At 49.2% G+C, this 23,072-nt stretch overlaps 1 protein-coding gene across 2 annotated transcripts in view; it reads right to left on the reverse strand.

Moving 5' to 3' along the window:
* Positions 1–23,072, reverse strand: part of LOC135827716 (homeotic protein female sterile-like) — a 52,140-nt gene that overhangs the window by 25,064 nt on the left and 4,004 nt on the right. For both annotated transcript variants that reach the window (XM_065340168.1, XM_065340169.1), the window contains exons 2-16: positions 22,951–23,055; positions 21,418–21,501; positions 19,625–19,801; positions 18,347–18,527; positions 16,373–16,674; positions 11,993–12,118; positions 11,321–11,418; positions 10,125–10,352; positions 9,106–9,220; positions 8,302–8,453; positions 7,318–7,645; positions 6,709–6,845; positions 5,917–6,066; positions 5,042–5,137; positions 222–395 (exon numbers count right to left, since the gene is read on the reverse strand). In XM_065340168.1, the coding sequence (XP_065196240.1) occupies positions 222–395; positions 5,042–5,137; positions 5,917–6,066; positions 6,709–6,845; positions 7,318–7,645; positions 8,302–8,453; positions 9,106–9,220; positions 10,125–10,352; positions 11,321–11,418; positions 11,993–12,118; positions 16,373–16,674; positions 18,347–18,527; positions 19,625–19,801; positions 21,418–21,501; positions 22,951–22,978 (2,376 nt within the window). In that variant the 5' untranslated portion in view covers positions 22,979–23,055. The remainder of the gene's footprint in view (positions 1–221; positions 396–5,041; positions 5,138–5,916; positions 6,067–6,708; positions 6,846–7,317; positions 7,646–8,301; positions 8,454–9,105; positions 9,221–10,124; positions 10,353–11,320; positions 11,419–11,992; positions 12,119–16,372; positions 16,675–18,346; positions 18,528–19,624; positions 19,802–21,417; positions 21,502–22,950; positions 23,056–23,072) is intronic.

The following is a 23,072-nucleotide window of genomic DNA, read 5'->3' on the forward strand; positions in this document are numbered from 1 at the left end:
AAGAGAAGCACGCAAATCTGCAAATGCACTGGATGTGCACCCACAGATTTTCTCTTATAGCAACGATAGTGAACAAGATCTGAATGAGACAGATCAAGACTTGCGCCAGCTAACTGTCTAATCCACACAACTGGCGAAGCCATGTGAACCGACCACACACACCCCCAGCAAGCCCCCACCATCTGGCAGGTCTTCGTGTACTAGTACATTGCAGAGCATACCTGTAACTGAGCCATTCTCATCCGGTGCTTCTCCTCGATGTGACTCTTCGCCTTGTTGAGAGTTTCCAGGTCGCTGAGGTGCTGTTGCTCCAGCTGCCGGGTCATCTGATCAAGCTGTGCACTCTCCCGTTGGAAGTTGGCCACGATCTCACGCGAGTGGCCCTCCAACAGTACCTGGAGTGGAAATTGTGCTCACACACATGCATGCACACAAGCAGGCACGTTCGTCGACACACACCCACGCACACACGCACACACACACACACACACACACACACACACACACACACACACACACACACACACACACACACACACACACACACACACACACACACACACACACACACACACACACACACAGGTACACCCGCACGTACACACGCATGCACACCCACCCACACATACACACGCACACACACAGACACACAGACACACAGACACACAGACACACACACACACACACACACACACACACACACACACACACACACACACACACACATTAGCATTCAGGTATAATAGTCAACCTCCCTGGTACCCTCCCCTAAAACCAACTCCCCCCCCCCCCTCCCCCTCCCACCAGCACCCCTCCCCGATTCCCTCCCCTCCTTACCTCTACCTGTACACATACCTACACGCACTCCACCCAGAGACCGGGATAAAGAGGAGAATCACAAAGTAGAGTGTGCCAGCATCACATTGCGTACACCGACAGCTTCCATACTCCCGCCAAGCAGGCAAATTCTCTACACCAAAGCCACGTTCCTCTTGAGGGCATAGTCCGTCTGAATCGGCGTGGATTTCCGCCTCAAATGAAAGGTAACGCGACGGCGTTCTCAAACACAGTACAGAATGGGAAGCCTGCTGCTATGTGCGCAGCGGCGACCATCCTCTTCACCAACAGTGGAACAAATTCAAGCGAGTTGTTTCGACAGCGGCAATGCCTGTATGCCAGGGTAAGTCGTAAACAAAGGATGCTGCCACACGGTAGTACACGGGCGGCACTGAGATACAGTAGAAAAACTGGGACTGTACAACTTTTTGCTCGTGCGCATCTTCGTGAAAGCAACTCAAGACCGTTGCCCGACTGCAACGCATCGACGGGAGGAGTTGACAAAGAAAATCACGCTTTTTAGCCCTCGTGACGTTGCAGATATGTGGCTTGATTGTTGTAGTTGACGTTGATTTAGTGACTTTGGCAAGTTTGAGTCGTGTCAAGAAGTCAGGTAGGATTCAGTACTAGGCAGTAGTGGAACGTGAGTGGTGGTCTTTGTGCCGATTTTTGAGGGTATCCTGGATTTGGTGTGCAGCGCTGTGGAAATGGCTTGCTGTGAAGGTGTAGTATCCCTGGCCCTACTTGTAACCAACTACTACGTACATACGTTGTATGATACTAGTGACCTACATTGACGTCGTACATGTATTCATGCATGCAAGAGCTGAGCAGTACTGAGCAGAGTTTGAGTTTCCTCAGGGTTTTCCTCAGAGCTCTTATAGAGTTCTTCTCGGTAGATTGAACCTATTAGATTATTAATTGTACACTTTATCCTCTGGCAGATTGAGCCAAGAAACCTACTTCACAGTCTTATTGTGTGTGCCTCCATCCGACTACTCGGCTACCCACTACAAAGGTACGAGCACTGGATGTTGTATCAAAGGTACCACCTCGTAGCACGTGCTAAACCTAAAAAAATTCAAAAATTGACTTGGGTCTGTGGGAGTCTGTGAGAGAACGCCCACTCGTGCCGTTGTGACAGATTCCAGGGCCACGTTGAGGGGCCCTATCCCACCACCCATGGCTGCTTCCGGACTTTTTTTAGGTTTGGATCCCGCGAACGGAAGGCTGCCACCTTAAACATCAGACGGGGTGAGGCTAACAAGAGTACGAATAAAGACAACTCAACGTCAGCAGTACAGCGACGGACGTAGAACAGTAAACATTCGCCGAAGGCGACGTTACCATTAAGGCAATCGTGGACTGCATATTTGGTGTCCATAATTTTGTGTACATAGTGTAGAGGTGAACGAGGAAGATGAAACTGATGTGAACTTGTTGTCTTCTTGGTTGTTATGTACACGAAATTCCCAACAGCATCGTGGACTGCATATTTGGTATCCATAATTTAGTGTACATAGTGTAGAGGTGAACGAGGAAGATGAAACTGACGAGAACTTGTTGTCTTCTTGGTTGTTATGTACACGAAATTCCCAACAGCATCGTGGACTGCATATTCGGTGTCCATAATTCAGTGTACATAGTGTAGAGGTGAACGAGGAAGATGAAACCGACGTGAACTTGTTGTCTTCTTGGTTGTTATGTAGACGAAATTCACAACAGCATTGTGAACTGCATATTTGGTATCCATAATTTAGTGTACATAGTGTAGAGGTGAACGAGGAAGACGAAACTGACGTGAACTTGTTGTCTTCTTGGTTGTTATGTAGACGAAATTCCCAATAGCATTGTGGACTGCATATTCGGTGTCCATAATTTAGTGTACATAGTGTAGAGGTGAACGAGGAAGATGAAACTGACGTGAACTTGTTGTCACCTTCTACACTGGCTTAGCCAGCTTGGGCGAATGGAAGATTCCCGACGAGGTGGTCGTGATCAGCAGAGAGCTGGTTGAAGGAGGGACAGTCAACGTGGTTACCATCACCACAAAAACATACAGATACAACAATGGTGAAGAGTGGACTAGTGTGCCCCGTCTCCGCAAGCGCGTTTCATTCGCTGAGGGACTCAACACCCAGCCCAGACTTGGTCCCAAGAAACGTTGGAGGGACATCGACGCAGCTAACCTGAGTGACCGTTACGTGATAGAACCTGCAGCTTGTGACCTACTGCACTACATATTAGGCTTACGTCCAGGTTTCTGATCGAAAGTATTGCTTTTACCATGACAACGCGATAGACAAGGCCTCGTATGCACGATTTTTTCACTGACTGTAATTTTGAAAGTGCACTCACTAATATCATAATTTTTCTTTATGCTCGTTGACTTCAGACGAGCAAGACCATAGAGAAAATACTAGAGTACTTTTCTAATTGTCCGCCAACTCCAACGCAGCCACTTACACATTCTAAACTTCACTTCTCAACTCCAAAAACGGTCTCTTCACTGCGGATTCAAACCAAAATTTTATATTTAAATTTAAAAAATTTAACATTACACCAAATTTTGGGGCCTAGCCCATCATCAGGGTAATGTTTTTTTTTTAAATTTAAATTTTGGTTTGAATTGCAGTGAAGAGACCGTTTTTTGAGTTGAGAACTGAAGTTTTAATACTAGAGTACATATTTTATGACTTGGCGCTCCCCGCGTGCTAGAGTGTACGTGAAGTGTGTGGGTACAGTGAGGGCTGCGTCCCACCCGCCTGTGTGGATTCACAGGAAGTGTGAGTTACGAAGTCTGAAGAAAATGTTGAACAGTCTCTGCTGGGATGACGACTACACCATAGCTCAGTGGTTAGAGCATCGCTAGCTACAAGCGAGGGTCCCTGGTTCGAGTCCTGGTGGTGACAGTCAATTTTTTCTTCAGACTTTTCCCGTTTGTCTCTCTTTCCCTCAAACTAGTGAAGAGTACATATTATAATTACTTTATTTCCCCCGGATATAAGTCGCACCTTTTCACATTAAACTTCAAGGGCAAAGAAGGGGATGCCCCTTACAATCAATGTGACATTCCATTTATGGGATTATATTGAAACAATAATGGCTCAAACCTGAAAGTGGAGGTGTGACTTATAATCGAGTGCGACCTGTAATCGGGGAAATACGGCAGAGGCTTTTTCTGACAGGCATAGCTGACAGGAATAGCTGGATTTAGAGATATAGTCCTGCTTGGAAGCGGAAGGGTTTTTTCCAGCCGGGTTGCGACCCACCGATAATTGGAAACCGGTGGCCTGGCACGAGGGAAGCATTTATGCAGCGAATGGTATTTTCAGTCTTTGACCACGCTGGTGGTGGGTCTGCGCTACTCAACTCCCTCCGCCGCTTTAGCAGCTGCATCTGCACCTCAATACTTGAGGATTCTTCTACTAAAAAAACGCTGGTACGTAGTGCGCGGTTTTGCACCTTGCCTTCGAGTCATGCTTCTATACGCGATAGTACGATTACCGCACTGGTTTCTCAGTGGGTTATCCTTTCCTGTTCTTTCCAGTTTCGAAATCCCCCACTGTACTATCATTTTAATTTTTTTGAAATTTATTTCTGCACCTCGTAGCATATCAAGACAGCCAATTCACTTGAATTGAGGAGATGGTGAGACCGACCATGGAAGAAGAGAAAAGAGAAAGTGAAAGGCATATACACAAAAAAAGGGTAGGGAATAGCAACGTTTTGAAGTCCTGGAAAGTTTTGTAGGGGCATCCCCTCATTTCAGGAATGGAAATCCTGAAAACCCATCCTACGCATTTTTGTCCACATAGGAAAGCATGCGGTAGCCCATGCTTGCACACGATTGTCAGACAGCACTTCGGTATCTTCCAGTAAAAAATCACAGTCACCACTTCCGCTGCATAGCTCGCAGGGCATCCCATGCTTGCACACGATTGTCATACAGCACTTCAGTATCTTCCAGTAAAAAAATCACACTCCCCACTTCCGCTGCATAGCTCGCTGGGCATCCCATTGCCTTGTAAGTTGCTAATCCCTTCCATTTTGTGTACGTGTTTTTCCATTTTCTTTTTTTCCTCCTTTTTCTGTGGTTGGTCTCACCCTCTCCTCATTTCAACTGGCTGTCTTGACATGCTACGAAGTGCAGAAATAAATAGATAAATAAAGCAGCCCATCAAACAAGACTTGATACACATACCTGCGGCATAACAGGAGCGACGGCTGCACCCACAGGGACTGCAGCCACGTGACTGTTTAGGCGACTGCTGGGTTCGGAATAGGCACGGTGGAGAGTCTGAACGGCACACGAATCAAGCATGCATATGCGCGCACACACACAAACACATGCATGCAGGCACGCATCCACGCAAGCCGGTGTGTGTACATAAACACACACATAGATTGAGTAAACACACACATACATAATTATATATTCACACACATACATACATACACACGCAAGTACGTGCACACACGTACACACACACACAAACACAAGCATTTAATGTATACATGTTGCAGGAGCATAGACTGGCATACGAGTACGCTGTGCATTCAATACTCAATGCAGACGGATGTACCACACGTGAATACACGCACACTCATCCCTCGGTTATCCGGACCCCGACGTTACGGGCACTTCGGTCTACCGGGCACCCATTGGGCAAGCTTCAGTGGAAATAGTACTGTTCTTTTTGTCACTTTTTGTGGAAATAGTGATGACATATGCCACATCTATGGGCTTTCTCCATCAAAATGTATGTGCTTTGGAGTTACGGACACTTCAAGGCTACGGGCAGTGCCCAGTCCCGGACCGCCCTGATGAACAAGGTATAAGTTTACTACCAATGTACACAAGCGTGCATAATTATCGATCTTTTACATGAAAAGAAACAGTTTGGTTTGCGGATGGGTGGGTTGGATAGAGTTTCGTTGCAACATCAATCCATTCTAGCTATCTCGTTCAGGGAGGGAGACGTGGGGGGGGGGGGGCATGGGTGGGGGAAGGTTGTAACTTGTAAAAATACTTTTTCGTGCCCTGCAAACTATTGATAATGCCGGATGGCCCCTTACCTCGTGTTGGCGTGGCTGAAGGTAGTGCCCGGCCGGGGCGGCGCCAGGTCGTTCCATTCTCTTCGACATCTCGTAGGACACGGACGTACTCTCCGAGGTCACGCTGCGAGCGTGTTCCGTCGGCTCATCCTCGTCCATAGCTTGGTGTTCCTGAGGGCAAGGGCGAGGGCATGGTACAACAAGTACAGAGTTATCACGAGTCTCAGAATTTTAGATTTTTATTCTGCAGTAAAATTTTCCGGCTTGTTTTCCCTTCCTCATGCGGAAACAACAAGAGTTCAGCCATCAGCAAGCCAAAAAGAAAACACTTGCTGACTCGACAGTATGAAATCCTGCTCTCCTACTTTACACAGACTTCAACATCAGTATGCACCCAAACCCTCCTCTTAGGTCATCCAGGCCGAGATGAGCACCAATCAAACACATCCTCTCGGCCTACCCTGCAATGGCGCTCACTCGAGAGCATTATATCCTGTTCTTCTACTCTACTCAGATCACCACATCAGCATGCACTCAAGCAATACTGAGGTCACCCAAGATGGGATGATCCCTAATCAAACACAATCCCAGCCACATTAGTAAACACCCGAGCCAGGCTCAGGTCATCCGGAATGTAAAGAGCACCAATAAAACGCACTTCAACACTCTAACTTGGAAGGACACTGACTCGACAGTATGAATTCCGGCCCTCGCATTCTACTCAGATTTCCACATCAGGTTGCACCCAAGCACCACACTCACGTCATCCAGAATGGGATGAGCGCCAATAAAACGCCAAGCCAACATGCTTACCTGTAAGGAGGGCAGAGGCGAGTTGCGAGGCGGTGGACTAGTTCGTCTCGGTGATCTCGTGCTGGAATCACCCATGAGCTGCGCTTCCGCCGACGAAGAGAGACCGAGGGGACGATGTCCATGCGATTGCCGCTCTCCTGCAGAAGAAAATGCATAGAAAGCACAAATGACTCAGTACGACTATGTCTGCAGCTGGAGAAAAAGTGCTCAACATCCAATTACTTGGATGGAGCAACGACACATGTCAGTACACAATACATCACAAACAATGGATCACTCGCAGTGTTTTGCTACTCTGAGTTTCATGCACTGTGTGCAATCACCAGGCAAGCAATATCCAATGCAAACTGGTCAGAGCGTAATGAATATCCGTCAGGGAGTGGTATCTTTACTACTCCACTGCTCGCTACAAATGGTGGGAACATACACAGGGAACACTGCACCGCCGTGATGTGAGTTATCGCCGTCGGCAAACCCCATAGAAAGGGTAGCCAGTTTGCATTGGATATCGTTTGCCTGGTGATTGCGCGCAATGCAAGAAACTCAGAGTAGCAAAACACTAAGAATGATGCTTGGGAGCCTATTATACTCTTGGTCACAAACACCTACCTCCCATGAGTGCTCGGTTGTCGTTTAGGTCGCGATGTATAACAGTCTCCGAGACGCGTCGCAGGCTGTTATGGCCTTGTCGCTTGAGCGCCGGATGTCCACTTTTGCTTGTCGCCGCCCCACCACCACCGCCACCGTGCGCAGATGCCGCAGATGAGCCGGCGGGTACCATGGAAACGACTTGAGGTTGTGTACGCGGCGTGGTCTGCCCGGCAACGACAGGAACATAGCTGCTCGCGGCGACACTCGATCCACCTGCCGTCGACGATGGCATGGCAGTAGCCACTGGTGGGCAGCTGACGCTTCCTTCAAGCTTGCGATGCGATGCCTGAGAGAGAGAGAGAGAGAGAGAGAGAGAGAGAGAGAGGGAGAGAGAGGGAGAGAGAGAGAGAGAGAGAGAGAGAAGAAGAAGGGAAATGGAGAGAGAGAGAGAGAGACAGACAGACAGACAGACGCACAGACATATGGACGGACGGACAGACAAAGAGATAGGTGGAACATGATGGTTTGCCCAAAAGTCCATATGATTTTTCCGTATTCATTCTAGCAACACCCTTTAACGCACCGAACGCCTCAAGTGCAATTACAACTTGTGATCGTCGACAATGAAAGAAGTGTAGATGTTGAATTTAGGTAGACAGTTGAACCCAATTTTAGCTGCATCAAAGTATATGCATGCCGACCTTTCAAAACGAGTTCCGCGCACATGAAGCCAAAGAGAGACGTAATGTGGATATGCAAGCGTGTGCGCTGCACTGTTTGAGTAGCAGTGTGCTTATCTTTTATTGACAGTCTAGCAGTATGGTTAGAAAAGAAGGCAAAATGCCTGTGTATCTGGTGAAATAAAATAAATACCCCGGACAAACAAGTTTTGCCGCAAGTTTTTTTGTACTTCGAAGTATTTGTCTTACTTCACCAGATACACATTCTTCAATACACTTTCTTCACCTACTTCACCGGATACACAAGCATTTTATTGCTTACCTGTGAATCGTTGGAGAGCTGTGCGGTAAGAACGGGGTGTGAGGGTGCTGCCGCTACCGCTCCAGGGTGCACTATGGTCTGCATGTGGTGCGGCTGAAACAATAGCGTGGGCTGTCCACCGCCTGCCGTTGACGCTGCTATCGTGTGCGAGCCTGATACACATGCACACACATGTATATACGCACGTACGCACACACACCACACACACACCCCACACACCACACACACACACACCACACACACACCCCACACACCACACACACATATACACACACCACCATACATCCAGGAAAACGAAGAACATGCAGCAATCAGGACATGCCTTAGGGTTCCAGCATGCATTTCACAGGCGGTAAATCACACGGTACTGACGGTCGTCGAAGAATAGGGCTTGAAAGTGCTACGTCACAGCATAGCAATGGCATAGCAACAATTTGAAAAATTCAAAAACTGGATCCACCTGGATCCAGTTTTTGTATGGATCCAAGCACATTTCAAGCGGTCTTACTCAGGGCAAGGTGGTGTAACCAGTGAAACTGACTGATTTGACTAGTGGGGGCGGGGTGAAAACTGGTGGCGAAGTAAAAGTCGCACCTGCATACGACATGAGTGGGTTGCTATGCACCCACATACTGAGGCAATAGCAAAGTCACACCTTAGTGGATCCAAAAGTAGAAATCTGATGTCAACTTACTACTCCCTCTACTTTTGACGTCATCACTTTCAAGCCCTATTGGGAAAAAAGAGTGGTACGGTCAATACTGTACTGACTGTAGCGTGTCTGTCGCCGATGTAGCCCCTTACCTGGCGGAGCTGAGTAGGTACTCTGCAGGGGCATGTGCTGCTGACCTGCGGGTACTAGCTGCCCATGGGCGTTGGGCTGAAGGAGAATGAAGTTTTGCGCCGGCTGGGCACCAAACTGCAGGCAGTGAGGAACAATAAAAGACCAGACTAGTCAGCAACAGCAACAGCAGCAATAACAGAAACAGCAATAGCAGCAACAGCAGCAGCAACAGCAGCAGTAACAGCAGCAGTAACAACAGCTGTAACAGCAGCAGCAACAGCAGCAGCAACAGCAGCAGCAGCAGTAACAGCAGCAGTAACAACAGCAGCAGCAGTAACAGCAGCAGCAGCAGCAGCAACTGCAGCAGCAGCAACAGGAGCAGCAGCAACAGGAGCAGCAGCAACAGCAGCAGCATCAACAGCAGCAACACCACCATCACCACCACAACCATCATCACCACCACCACAAACAACACAACCAATACAAACATCTACACAACCTCTACCAATGTCACTTTACATGCCACAACTTGCTTTCGGTGCAACTCTAACAAGGAAGCTTAACCCTGCACAACATGTGGCGCACAACTCACAAAGACAGCTTTACTCCATACAAATTGTGGCGCACAACTCACAAAGACAGCTTTACTCCCTACAAATTGTGGCACACAACTCACAAAGAAAGCTTTACTCCCCACAAATTGTGGCAAACAACAGACAAGGAAGCTTTACCCACCACAACGTGTGGCAAACAACAGACAAGGAAGAATAACTGAAGTACTCCCCACAACTTGTGGCACACAACTCACAAAGACAGCTTTGCTCACCTCAACGTGTGGCACACAACTAAAAAAGAAGTTTTCTCACCACACATACTTGTAGCACACAACTTTCAAAGACAACTTTACTCCCCACAACTTGTGACACACAACTGACAAAGAAAGCTTTACCCACCATAACGTGTGGCAAAAAATAAATAAAAAAGAAGCCTTACTCACTACAACTTGTGACACAATACTAACAAAGACAGGTTTACTCACCACAACTTGCTGCTGGGGTGCTGCCGCTGCTACCTGAGCTGGTGCTTGACCGGTGGGCAGTTGTATGGTTGGCGGCATGGAGGCATGGCGAGCTAGGACGGGATGCTGCCCGGCAGCGGGGGCGACTTGCTGCACGGTCATTGCCTGCTGCTGCTGCGGCGGCTGCTGCTGTGATAGTTGTGACGAGGTCGTGGACACTGCGTCGTCAATCTCGTTGTCGTACGACTCCTGCACGGCATGACCACCATTAACAGGGAACAAGCAACTGTCACACAACACTTTCAGGGGCATCACACAGCAGGGGGGAAGTGGTAAAAACGGAGGATCGGGGGTGTCGTGAGGGGGGGGGGGGGGGGCAGGAGAGGTGTGGGATGGGATTTTTCGGCCAACAAGGCATGTTTCAGCGCTCTACAGGCGCTCCGGACGGACCATCCTGGACGAAAAGTGGTACGACCATTGTCGTACTGTGTGTGTGGGACGCCCCTGACTTTTCAGCACAACCAAACATTGTTCATTACATTTGACAGGAATTCCGTAATAGATACGGGGCAAGCAGCAGCATTCGGCCCTGTGCAGATTTGCCAACAACCATCACACCACAACTGTGTTCTCCAGCCAACCTTGACATGACGTTGCCACAGCACACCATCAGCAAGCCACACATCCGCTTGTAGTCAGTTCCTTCATACAGCTGTTTCGAGTCTAAAACTCTGGTAGCAAGCAGAAGGCAACTTTGAGGTATAGACTTCGGATACTGTAGAACGGGTAATTTTAGCGACTATTAATTTAGCGTTTTCCCATTGTCAGCCGGTTAGCGACGTTTTATTTTAGCGATTTGCAGCGATTTTACTCACGGATCACCAGTGCACTACTAATGTCTCAACGGATTAGCGACTTGAAACTTTAGCAAACATGAGTAGATTGCTAAATTCGCTAGGGTTTTTACGTCGCTAAAATTACCCGTTCTGCAGTGCAGGGCTCTGTTATTCGTTTCCTCTAGCACCCCCCCCCCCCCACACACACACACGTCTCCCCCCCCCCCCCCACACACACACGTCTACCCCCCCCCCCCCCCACACGTCTACCCCCCCCCCCCACACACACACACGTCTCCCCCCCCCCCCACACACACACACACCACACACACGTCTCTCCCCCCCCCCCCCACACACACACGTCTCCCCACTCGTACGTACCGCGTCACTGTGCGAAAAGTCACCACTGGTGTTTGACTCTCCGCTACGATGCTGATGCTCCCGCCGTTGTTTCTGGTAGGATTTGTCTGATGGTGTCACTGTAGGACAGCAGGCATATTCCACAACCATGGGACAAACAGTGAAGAGAGAAGCAATGACCAGTGCAAGGAAAAAGAGCCAAGGGGCTTCACTGCAGGCCAGCAGGCATATTCCACAACCATGGGACAAACAGTGAAGAGAGAAGCAATGACCAGTGCAAGGAAAAAGAGCCAAGGGGCTTCACTGCAGGACAGCAGGCATATTCCACAACCATGGGACAAACAGTGAAGAGAGAAGCAATGACCAGTGCAAGGAAAAAGAGCCAAGGGGCTTCACTGCAGGACAGTAGGCATATTCCACAACCATGGGACAAAAGTGAAGAGAGAAGCAATGACCACTGCAAGGAAAAAGAGCCAAGGACTTCTCCTTTACTGAACGCATTCCCACTGCTACCAGCCATTACCCCACAGCATAATAGGATATAATGAAGCTGCACAAAGCGTCCCGACTCATAAAAAAACGCTAATATTCGGCAAAAACAGACGTACGGGGTGGAAAACAGGTAGCAATGCTGGTGCCACTCACAGCACAGAAATAGAAACCGACAACAACACTGGATTTGTCTTTGCTTACACTTCTTCCGGCCTTCCCTGCTCCGCTTTGGCTGAGGGCTGTTCTTATCGTGAGAACGGCGGTTCAGGTACTTCTGCCGATGTCGCGTCTGGCTAGGCGTTGACGTGGCCATACTAGGCGCTGAGGCTGCGTATGTGCACGTGTGTGTGTGTGTGTGTGCACGTGTGTAAGTGTGTATGTGTGTGTATGTGCACGTGTGTGTGTATGTGTGCACGCGCACGTGTGTGTGTGTGTGTTTGTGTGCATGGGCAAAGACACACGCACAGACGAACAGAAAAGAGAGTTCAAAGAACACACAGAGCTAACCGCTACTGAAAGACGGAAATAGAAATGTGGTGCATGTGTGTGTGTGTGTGTGTAGTATCGCATGATGTTTGCCTATGCACCCTGTACATGATCTTCTGGTACATGCTTTTGATTACTACATCACCCTCACAACCCACGCTGTACACTCAAACGTCTCTTATCCGGACGCCTCAGATACGGGCACGTCTCTCTACCGGGCACCTTCAGCTTGAGTTCCTGTGGCAAAAATACTTTTTTTTCCGTATGCGCAAGTATTATTTGTCACGGCCAAGCTGTGTAATCCACACATTTTTATCAATGGATTCTTTCTCTAACCTGAACATGTGCAATACGTGCCAAAAATAGACTTCTTCAAAAAAATGAGATGATACATGGTGGTAGAGGTATCGTGAGGTACGGGCAAATCTGAGATACGGGCAGTGCCCGGCCCCGAGGTGCCCGGATAAGAGACATCCGAGTATACTCTTATCTAATTATAGATCACTTGCTCGTTTAACCCTTTGTGTACCAGCCCCATCTCGAACCGCACCATATGGTACGGCTCGCAGCGCGTCATTGAACTCGCATGCGTGGGAGAATCGCTGCTGCGACCGACTCGCAAAAACGTTCTGCTGGCAGCTAACATACAGTGGCAGCCCGTGGTCTACCAAAGTATGTGTGTTTGCATTTACATTTTCCGCGCTACACACTGTTGAAGTTGGAGAAGAAACTTGTTTGCGCAATGGCGGTTCCTTCGGTTCCAATTGAAGATGCACTTGCTTTCCTGCTTGATGAAGACGCGTCGGACGTCTCCTTGTCAGACTCGGAGCTCAGCGACGTTGGTATGAGTTCTGGGGAAGAGGAGCAAATCGATTTGGCCCTATTGGGCGAGCCAGAGAGTGATGCCGAGTCAGAACTTGAAGAAGAAGCGGAATAAATTGCCGATTCGTCCACCGATCGCGAGCGTGACAACCTGTCAGCTGAGGCAGCTGGGGAATCAGCTGATGACCGTGAGCGTGAGCCTCTTGAGCCTACTCAGACAGCTGGCGCAGCAAGAGGTCGTCGAGGCGGCGCAGCTCGCGGACCAAGAGCTGGTCGTGGTGGTCGCGGCGTAGGTCGAAGTCGTGGTGGCGGTGGAGTACCTCCTGCGCCAGTAGCTGCTCCTGCCGATCTGAAGAGCTGGGAGGATGGCGACGCAAGACCCCAACTACCCGTGTTCAACCCTATCCGTGAGCCTGGGTGTCATTTCCCCGATGGTTTCCACCCCGAGAATGAAGTTGACTTCTTTCGTCTTTTCTTTACCCATGCTGTTGTCGGGTCGTTTGTTGGTTTTACAAATAGCTCTGCTGATGCGCATATTGGCACCCGTCAATCCTATGCTACATCTGAGGGATGCTGGAGATGCTGGAGGATGCTGGAGTACAACTAACGTCGGCGAAATGTATAGGTTCATAGGATTAGTTATATATATGGGACTTGTTGGTCTCCCGCACGTCCAACACTACTATCAAAGAGCATGGGCACATCCACAACATTGTTGTAAAGAAGCCAGAGACAATTCAAGTGTGCAATATGGCTATGGGAGGCGTCGACAAGTTCGATCAGCTGGTAGCATCGTACCGCATACTTAGGAAGACCAAGAAATATTGGAAGACTTTTTTTTTTAAGCCGACAACCGACAACGCCTTCGATTAACGAACTACTGACAACTATGCGACGACAACTGAGCCATAGTCAATTCATTTATATTGTTTGAGCAATGGCGTGTTGACAATCCTGGACTGATCGGTGGTGATTGTCCTACGAACCAGATGGAATACCGGCTCAACGTTGTGCGGCAGCTCTCTGAAATTGAGGGCGACGCTGCTGTTCCGCTGTACAAGCCTATGGAAGGACCAGTTCGAACAAGTGGCCGGCGTGAACCAAAGGACGCCGGCCGAGCCGACGATGCTCGTTCGCTGCTGCCGCTATCCTAGCCCCCAATTCCTGGTCTCTACTCTTTCCCTTACTCTCTCTCTCTCTTCGCTATATTAGACCTTGCTTTCATTTTAGTTCTTTGCGCAGAGTCTGACTTAAAAAGAGCGAGAGAGAAAGCGAGATTGTGTTCACTTCAGAATATTATAAGATAACCTCCAGGCCGTGCCGGAGTACGATCAAGTAATACGTTCATTGACTGGGTGCGGGTAGTTGCCTCCTTGCCCTCAGACCGCGCACACTACACTGGTGGCGGCGGTGCGATTCGAACCAACGCCTCCGGAGAGACTGGAGCCTCGATACACACTGGTTTATTCAATCACATAGTATGTACAGATCATCCTCCTCCTGACCGGTGCCTTGTTGCACCATGAGCTCTGATAGTCTATTGCAAACCTGGAAAAAAGGTGGAAGTCGGATCTGCCTACTTCTACATATACTTCACTACGGAAACTATCGGCTCTGTGGCATGAATGTCTGGACGTATGATGAGAACATGGACAAGTGAACAGCTCAGCTATTGCACCACCGACATGATGAAAGCCAACGTCTCTGGTGGCAGTCTGCTCAGCTGGCTTGGTGTCGATAACCTCAAGCGTCTCCTTCGCTACCGATTGTGCTTAAACGTAAGCTAGACATGGCAATATATTTCCTGTCTCCCTCTTCTCTTCCGTATTCCTTTACGCGAGTGTGTGAATCCAGTTTAGTTCGGTATACTCAATATACAGGTCTCACAATCATGTGACAAGAGAGGGTGTGAATCTCAAAGTTGTGCGGATAAATAGAATCAGGGTTGAAACACTACGAAAGTGGCAGGCGTAGACGCACGAAGCAAAGAACCCATAAGCTCTATAAGATGCTTCTTACTTCACGGCCTACCTGGCTAAGCTGGGACAATGTTCGTGAGAATACCCATGATTCAGCTTGGTTTTGCAACTGAGAAATTTCCTGGCAGTTTCCGTCAGCACTGTGCAGCAAGTGTGCTGTTTTTCAGGTCCTATTTGGACGTCGTTTTTTCCTTCTGTGTGTGAGAGTTGTTTCCTCCCTTGTCGTTGGCCACGCACGCTACTTGTACATTGGTGGCAGCTGTGTGTTTACTGGAAGAAACAAAAGTGATTCGATGCGTTGCGCACCATGGCTCAACCTGCTGCTTCAGCCCACCCGTGTGCCCACAGGCCGAGAAGTTTGCAGGCAAGTTTGCAGGCAAGTTTGCAGGCAAGTTTGCAGGCAAGTTTGCAGGCAAGTTTGCAGGCAAGTTTGCAGGCAAGTTTGCAGGCAAGTTTGCAGGCAAGTTTGCAGGCAAGTTTGCAGGCAAGTTTGCAGGCAAGTGTCAGAAATGTTCTTACCTTCCGTGGCCTTGTTATATTGTCAGCACTTCGCAGTCGTTAATAGTCATTAATTTGTGTATCTGCTGGACTGTGATGTAATATATGGCGGAAGAAGATGGCTGATGCACACGACAGTGGCCTCGATTCGGATATGGAAGATCTGATACCACAGATAATATTAAGTAGTGACGATGATGATGAGGATGAGCTGCAGCAAGAACCAGGACCAGCACCACCACCACCACCACAACAGCCACTACAGGCTCAACTTGTGGCGTACGAGGAGGTGGTGGTGGTGAAAAGAGAGCTAATGGGTGATGGACTCGATGGGGGACTGGTGAAGGTTGTAACGTTGACAACCAAAACGTTCAAATACAACACAGATTCTATTTATCTTGACACCTCTCTCCTTGTCAATGGTGTACAGGTACTGATCAAGACAGATCATGTTGACCTTGATGGAGGTGGATTGATCACTTGGCAACTTGATGGGAGAGTTGGCGACGGTTGAAAACTGATAGTCGATAGACAGATTGCCTCTCATCTTTTGATTGTCCACTTGATGGTCAAGGTTCAAGTTGATAGGTATCATGAAATAGTGGTTGCAGTAGTCGGCAGCGGTAATGGGTATTTCAGTGCCGTATGTCTTTCCGAAAAATTCACGGACCAGATTGTACCCACGCAGGTAGGATGACTTGTTGTAATCGTAAAAATCACCAAATTTTGGGGCCAATGATCCCTGCCCGCCCCCCCCCCCCCCCATCAGTTTTGTTCTGGCTATCATCCTTCTTACATATGCGTCTCAGATGAATGTGACCCGACGGATGTAAGGTGGGACCGGACGGTGCAGCCACCTGGCCGGGCATGGCCGCTGGCGCGAACTGCATCGGTACCAGGGTTACGCCGCCCGGAGACTGCACCGCGGTGGCAGCAGCACCAGCCTGGGCAGCCGCCACTGCCGATGCTTGCTGTGGCGGGGTGGCCTGCTGGTAGACCAGCTGGCCGGACGGTATCGTGTGCACGCCGCCGGGGTGGGCCTGGATGAGTTGCGGCTGCTGCTGATGCTGCGGGTGCTGCTGCGGATACTGTTGAACCCTGAACGCAGAACACAAGAACAGAGAAAGAATGTCACGGTTCGCGTCGTACTCGGCTAGGGGGCAAGTGTTCCGCATCCTTAGGAACGCCACCACCCTTCAAGGTTCAAAGCGCAGATGCAGCTCCTGAAGCGGTGGAACAGAATACGCACAGCAATACCTCAGATAAAAGTACCCTCTGGGTGTGACGCAGGTACCGTGTTACAGGGGCATCGGACGGTGACCTAGAATAGTGCGGTCAGCCATCTGAGGCAAAATCTACTTGTCGGGGAGCGGGTCACTCTGATGACATTTTCGAAAATTTTGAGGTCAAATAAGTGCCTAGTCTCCATTCACGGGGTGACTTTTTATTTTTTAATACTATGTGCACATCCCTACAAAGTAATAGGGGTAATAAATATTAATAAAATACTGACTAATGGCGAAGAATGGCAAGGTCAATTGCGTACTGACCGTACTGTGTCCGACGTCCCTGTGTTGTCCACAGAGCACTAGGTCAATATCTGCCGATATCAGCCTGATTGTTGCAAGACGTGAGGGCAGATATCCATGCCGGTGTAGAGTGGCGTTCACATCAGTTTGTCATGTGAGTGAAATTTGTGCAGAAAGTGATCATGCCATGTGGACAGTGGAGCCAACATGGCCACCGACGTCATGTGACCCATAGATGCAGGGGTGGAGTGGAGATGGAACCAACATATCTGGCTCGTATGGTCATGTGACGTGGAACCGCTCTATTGTCCTAGTACTAGGGTCAAGAACACAGGCATTACATGCGTACATTTTGACCTCTTGACCTTCCAAGTTTTCTACGCAAGTGGGCACTTGAAAAATCACAAGGCAGGTCAAGAGGTCAAACAGAGTGGCCAATCATGTATGTTCACTGTCCACTGCACATGCACAGACAGACGAAAGAGCAGTAAACTGTTGCTGTTTCATAACTCTTGAGTTTCACGAACTGAATCGATCATCAGACGAATATTTTCGTCTGATGATCGATTCAGTTTGTGAAACTCAGAGTTATGAAACAGCAACTGCTCGTTGTTCTGTCTGCGTATTCCGCTCTTTGCCTTTGGAAAATTGAGCCCTCTACGAACGGTGGATGAACTTCATAATGGTACACTGAACATGAATTGAAGCTGCTAATGTCCTAGATCAGACGGACCCTGACAATGAGGTTTGGGTCTAGCTGGATCCACTCTGACTTTGGCAAAGCACAGTATTACCTATGGTGGGTACACCCTTCGGATGTGGGGGGAAACCTGTCCAAATATGGACTAGACATGTGTATAGGGTGGCTTCACATCGTATCACATGACCATACAGGACAGCCATGTTGGTTCCAACTCCACTCAACCCCTGCATCTATTGGTCACATGCCGCCGGTGGCCATGTTGGTTCCACTGTCCACGTGATCACTTTCTGCACAAATTTAGTCACATGGCAAACTGATGCGAGTATGTGAAGGTTACGGGAGCAACCAGAGCAATAGTTCTGGTCTCGATCGCCTCATGCAGGTGCGGTGAGAACCGGCAAAGGGTTGCCATTCCCAGACACGCACCAGGTGCACATGCACGTACACACGCAAACACACACACATGCGCGCGCACACACACTCACACAGACACCCCCCACTCACGCACACCGCAACAATTTCTGCCAGCAGCGCTCACCACATTTGCGTAGCGCCGGCTGGCATCTCCTGCATCACCATGTGCGGATGGCCTGGTTGCGCGGCCTGATATACAACACCGCTTCCGCCACCTCCGCCGCCACTCAGCATTGGCTGGTGTGTGGACGCTGTGGCAGCTGACACCGCTCCTACCGGCAAACCAATACCGCCGCTAGCAGCGCCTGCACAGGCAACACACACACACACCATGTGTCATACACACGCACACACACACACACACCATGTACCATACACACACACACACACACACACACACACACACACGCACACACACCATGTACCATACACACACACACACACACACGCACACGCAGACAGCGCAGTGACATGGGTCAAAATCGCTGCACTAGTCGTGGCATACACCCGCTGGAACCAGTCCGGTTGGTCAGGTGATCACCAAACCAACCTTTTAGCCACCAACACGTGCTGCTTGCTAACATCGAGGCCATGTTCACCTGCCACATCATACACAAATCAAAAACTGTTGCCAGCAGTCCAGTGGCATACTACGGCTGAATGTGCCCATAACATACTCTAGTAGAGTCAGACCTCGTTTATCCGGTCCTCGTTTATCCGGTCCTCGTTTATCCGGTCCTCGTTTATCCGGTCCTCGTTTATCCGGTCCTCGTTTATCCGGTCCTCTTTTAGCCGGATCCCTCGCCATCCGGACGAAAATCGCTGGTTACCGATGTGCAGCATATGTTACGCATACAGCATAAAACATAACCGGACCTCGCGATCCGCATACCGGTGCATGATTTTGTGTACAAACTGGTTGAAATGCGTACGAAATGCTTCGTCGGATCCGCTTGCGGAAGATAGAATCAGGGGTAGTGGAAACAAATGAGGTCCATGACCTGCTTGATGCATGTTTTCGCGATGACAGCGTGAACAAGACGAGGACGCACTGTACGGGAAACTGCGCCCCTGACCACAACCATAAACCCTCTACCAACCGGCTTGTGGTTGTAGCCAGCGGCACGGTTTCCCGTACAGTGCGTCCTCGCCTTGTTCACGCTGCCATTGTGAAAGCATTGTCCAGTAAAACCAGGTGTAGCAACCACCTGCTCTAAGCGACCGTTTTTCCATGCATGGACATTTCTACACGGACACTGTAGGACCTAGTTCTAAAGACCACCTGGTTCTAAAGACCACCTGGCTTTAACGACCGCTTTTGCTTGCACAGTGGGGTGGTCGCTTAAACCAGGTTTTACTGAACATGTAGCCCAGAGCCATCCTATCAGCATTGCAATCTCACCGTGCTGCGCCAGAGCAGGCCCTCCACCGGCCTGCAACTCGACACCATTGTCGGTTCTAGCCGACCCGCTCGCACCACCAGTTCCACCACCTGCGGATATCTTCTCCTCAAGGCGGCCTTTCAGGCATTGCTTGAGTTTCGAGCGGGTGCCATCACTGATCGTGTTCTGGCCTGATCCTGCGCACAGTACAGACAATCACGGGATTACTGTAAGACCAGATATACCAATTAACCCTTTGCACGCCAGCGTTGCGTACGCGCGGCGCTCAGAATGTACCCTGGATGGCCAGCATCGAGTATACAGTCAACTTCGCTAAGGCCACGCCGTTTTTTTCTATGTTTCGCGTCACCTTATTCGATGAAATCAATGAGGGAGGGCAAAAAAATAAAAAAGCCATCCAAAAAAACAAACAGCGTACGTGCATTGCATTTGTGTACAGTGAAGCGACGCGGCACAGTTCATGCACATTGACATGTACATGAATATTATTATTACTCAAGAATACATGAGTGTATACCCTCTGTCATGCTTGTGGTCCAAACATAGGCGGCATGATGATTGTGTGACTTTCGGCCCAGCTTATTACACACACACACACGTACATGTACATGTACATGTGTGTGAGCTGAGTACAATCATGCGATAAATAGAACAAAATTGATGCCAACATAATAGTTATGTGTAACAATCATGTTCCGTTTTTTTTCCTTTTGGGTTACATTTTCCGGTTTTCTGGGTTTGCATAAAAGTTTTCTAAATTTTTTTGTTTCGTTTTTTTTTTCAAATTTTTTTAAAACTCCGGCTGTGAAATACATGCGCGCGAGGGACGCGAAACACAGATAAAAAACGGTGTGGCCTAATAACGACTGCGGATATAACGACAATTCGTGAATAACGACAGAATTTCCATGCCCAGAGCAAAGTGCCATACCACTGTAATACATATAATGAGCCTTCAGGTACAACGACACTTCGCGAATAAGGACACCTTTGTGATGCCCCGCCGAGTGTCGTTATAAGCGAATTTGACTGTACGCGACGCACCAAAACTGTGCAATGTACACTACACAGCACGGCATATGGACGAGTGTTCAAACTCTCGTAACTCAAGGGATTCTCACGAATGATGCACCGTTGGAAAGGTAGCGAACTCAGCTTTCCACTGATGCAACGATAGGCCAATGTATGGTTGAGCGCCGACGATATGAACAGCTGGAAATTTCAAATTTCACTTGCAGGCGATCTACTCAAACGTTTTGCTCCTCACTTCGTGCATGCTGGGGATTTCCCTTGAGAGTAATCCATGCGTATCAAAAACAAGCGCTTGGACCTCAGCTATCCTGACTGAAGTTTGAATTGTGAACATCCTTTGAGTGTGAGTAAGGAGACGATAGAAAATGCGAGATGTTGTTGTTTTGCAATCTTGAGGCATGGTAGGGGGACTTGGAGAGAATTTAGCAGTCTGTGGCCGCTTCAAGTTATACAAGTCATATTGATAAGTGAGTGGAATTCCAGAACCGCTTACGGGCGCCAATGCACAGTAGTGAGTATACAACGGAACCTAACAACAAAGTTAAGCCACACACACACACACACACACACACACACACACACACACACACACACATGCGCGCGCGCGCACACGCACACACACAGTCACACCACACACACACACACACACACACACACACACACACACAGTCACACGCACACACACCACACCACACGCACACACACTCACGTACGATACCTAGGGGGAAATTGACGCCACACACACTCTGACCCAACCTACCTCCTCCTTTAGCAGGCTTGCTGCTGCCGCCGTTCTGCAGTGGTCCACCGTCATCCCTCGGCTCAGTATCACCACGGTAACCACCTAAACCCGGGAATTGCATTGTCAGAAGTGTGTGCAAGAACAAGAACCTGTCGCTCAGCACACAGTTCACCACAGTGCGACTTACAAGTAGAGTGAAACCTGTGACTAACGACCACCCCCCCCCCCCTTGGGGCCAGAGAAAGCGGTCTTTAGTGGCAGGTGGTCCTTAGTTAGAGGTTTGCACTGCACAACCACGCATTAATGTGAGACCGTCCGTGCCTGGTCTGTAGTACCAGGCTGGTCGCTAGTCACGGCGGTCTTTAGTTACAGGTTTTACTGTAGTACCAGGCTGGTCGCTAGTCACGGCGGTCTTTAGTTACAGGTTTTACTGTAGTACCAGGCTGGTCGCTAGTCACGGCGGTCTTTAGTTACAGGTTTTACTGTAGTACCAGGCTGGTCGCTAGTCACGGCGGTCTTTAGTTACAGGTTTTACTGTAGTACCAGCTACACAGCACTATCGGGTGCCGAAGAACGAAGCGCCGAAGAACAAACAGGCTAGGATTTGACAAGGCACAGCTAAACCAATGTATGCTTGGTGTCTCCACTGCGCATAGACTGAATACATGAAAAAAGGAACGGTCTAGGCTAGGAGGCTGACCCCCAGTTGTTCCGCAACTGACAGTACTGTGATTGTGTGTGCACACGGAGTGGTAGTAAGAGTGCAGCGCAGTACGGACTAGGTTGATGAAATCCGACCCAACACGCCTATTCGGTGCTCCGCCATGCACAGCTTTTGACACCAGGGAAGGGATGCGGATTCTGCTGGATATACACATGTAAAAATGTACAGTGATGTAACGTGAATAGGTCAAGGGTGCCAGCGTTGTGCAATGCGTCGGGCACAAATGCAGTAGACTTTCTGTTAACAGGCCGTCCCACCACAAAAGAGAGAGAGAGAGAGAGAGAGAGAGAGAGAGAGAGAGAGAGAGAGAGAGAGAGAGAGAGAGAGAGAGAGAGAGAGAGAGAGAGAGAGAGAGAAATGCAGAGACACAGGTAGAGACACAGGGTTAGACACAGAGAGACACAGAAACAGACATGTACACACACACACACGAGACAGAAAGACAGAAAGAGAGAGAGAAGGAGAGAGAGAGTGTGTGTGAGAGAGAGAGAGAGAGAGAGAGAGAGAGAGAGAGAGAGAGAGTGAGTGAGAGAGAGAGAGAGAGAGAGAGAGAGAGAGAGAGAGAGAGAGAGAGAGAGAGAGAGAGAGAGAGAGAGAGAGAGAGAGAGAGAGAGAGAGAGAGAGAGAGAGAGAGAGAGAGAGAGAGAGAGAGAGAGAGAGAGAGAGAGAGATACAGATATTCAGACAGCCAAAGAGACAGCGAGTGACAGCCAGAAAAAGGACAGAACAGAGACAGCCAGCCAGACAGAGAGACACACACACACACACACCGAGCCATAGAGAAACCAGCAGGAGCTGCATTGCAAAGCAACACCACACCGTCTTACCGTGGAAACCATGGCCGCCGTCTGCCATGGCCGGAAGAGCAGCGGTCAATGCCTCACCCTGCGAGTTGGCGTACTTGATTAACTTAGAGGGATCCAGATTAGCGTCTGTTCTCCGTTTTATG

This window comes from Sycon ciliatum, chromosome 11, assembly GCF_964019385.1.
Source record: "Sycon ciliatum chromosome 11, ocSycCili1.1, whole genome shotgun sequence".
NCBI classification, from domain to species: domain Eukaryota; kingdom Metazoa; phylum Porifera; class Calcarea; order Leucosolenida; family Sycettidae; genus Sycon; species Sycon ciliatum.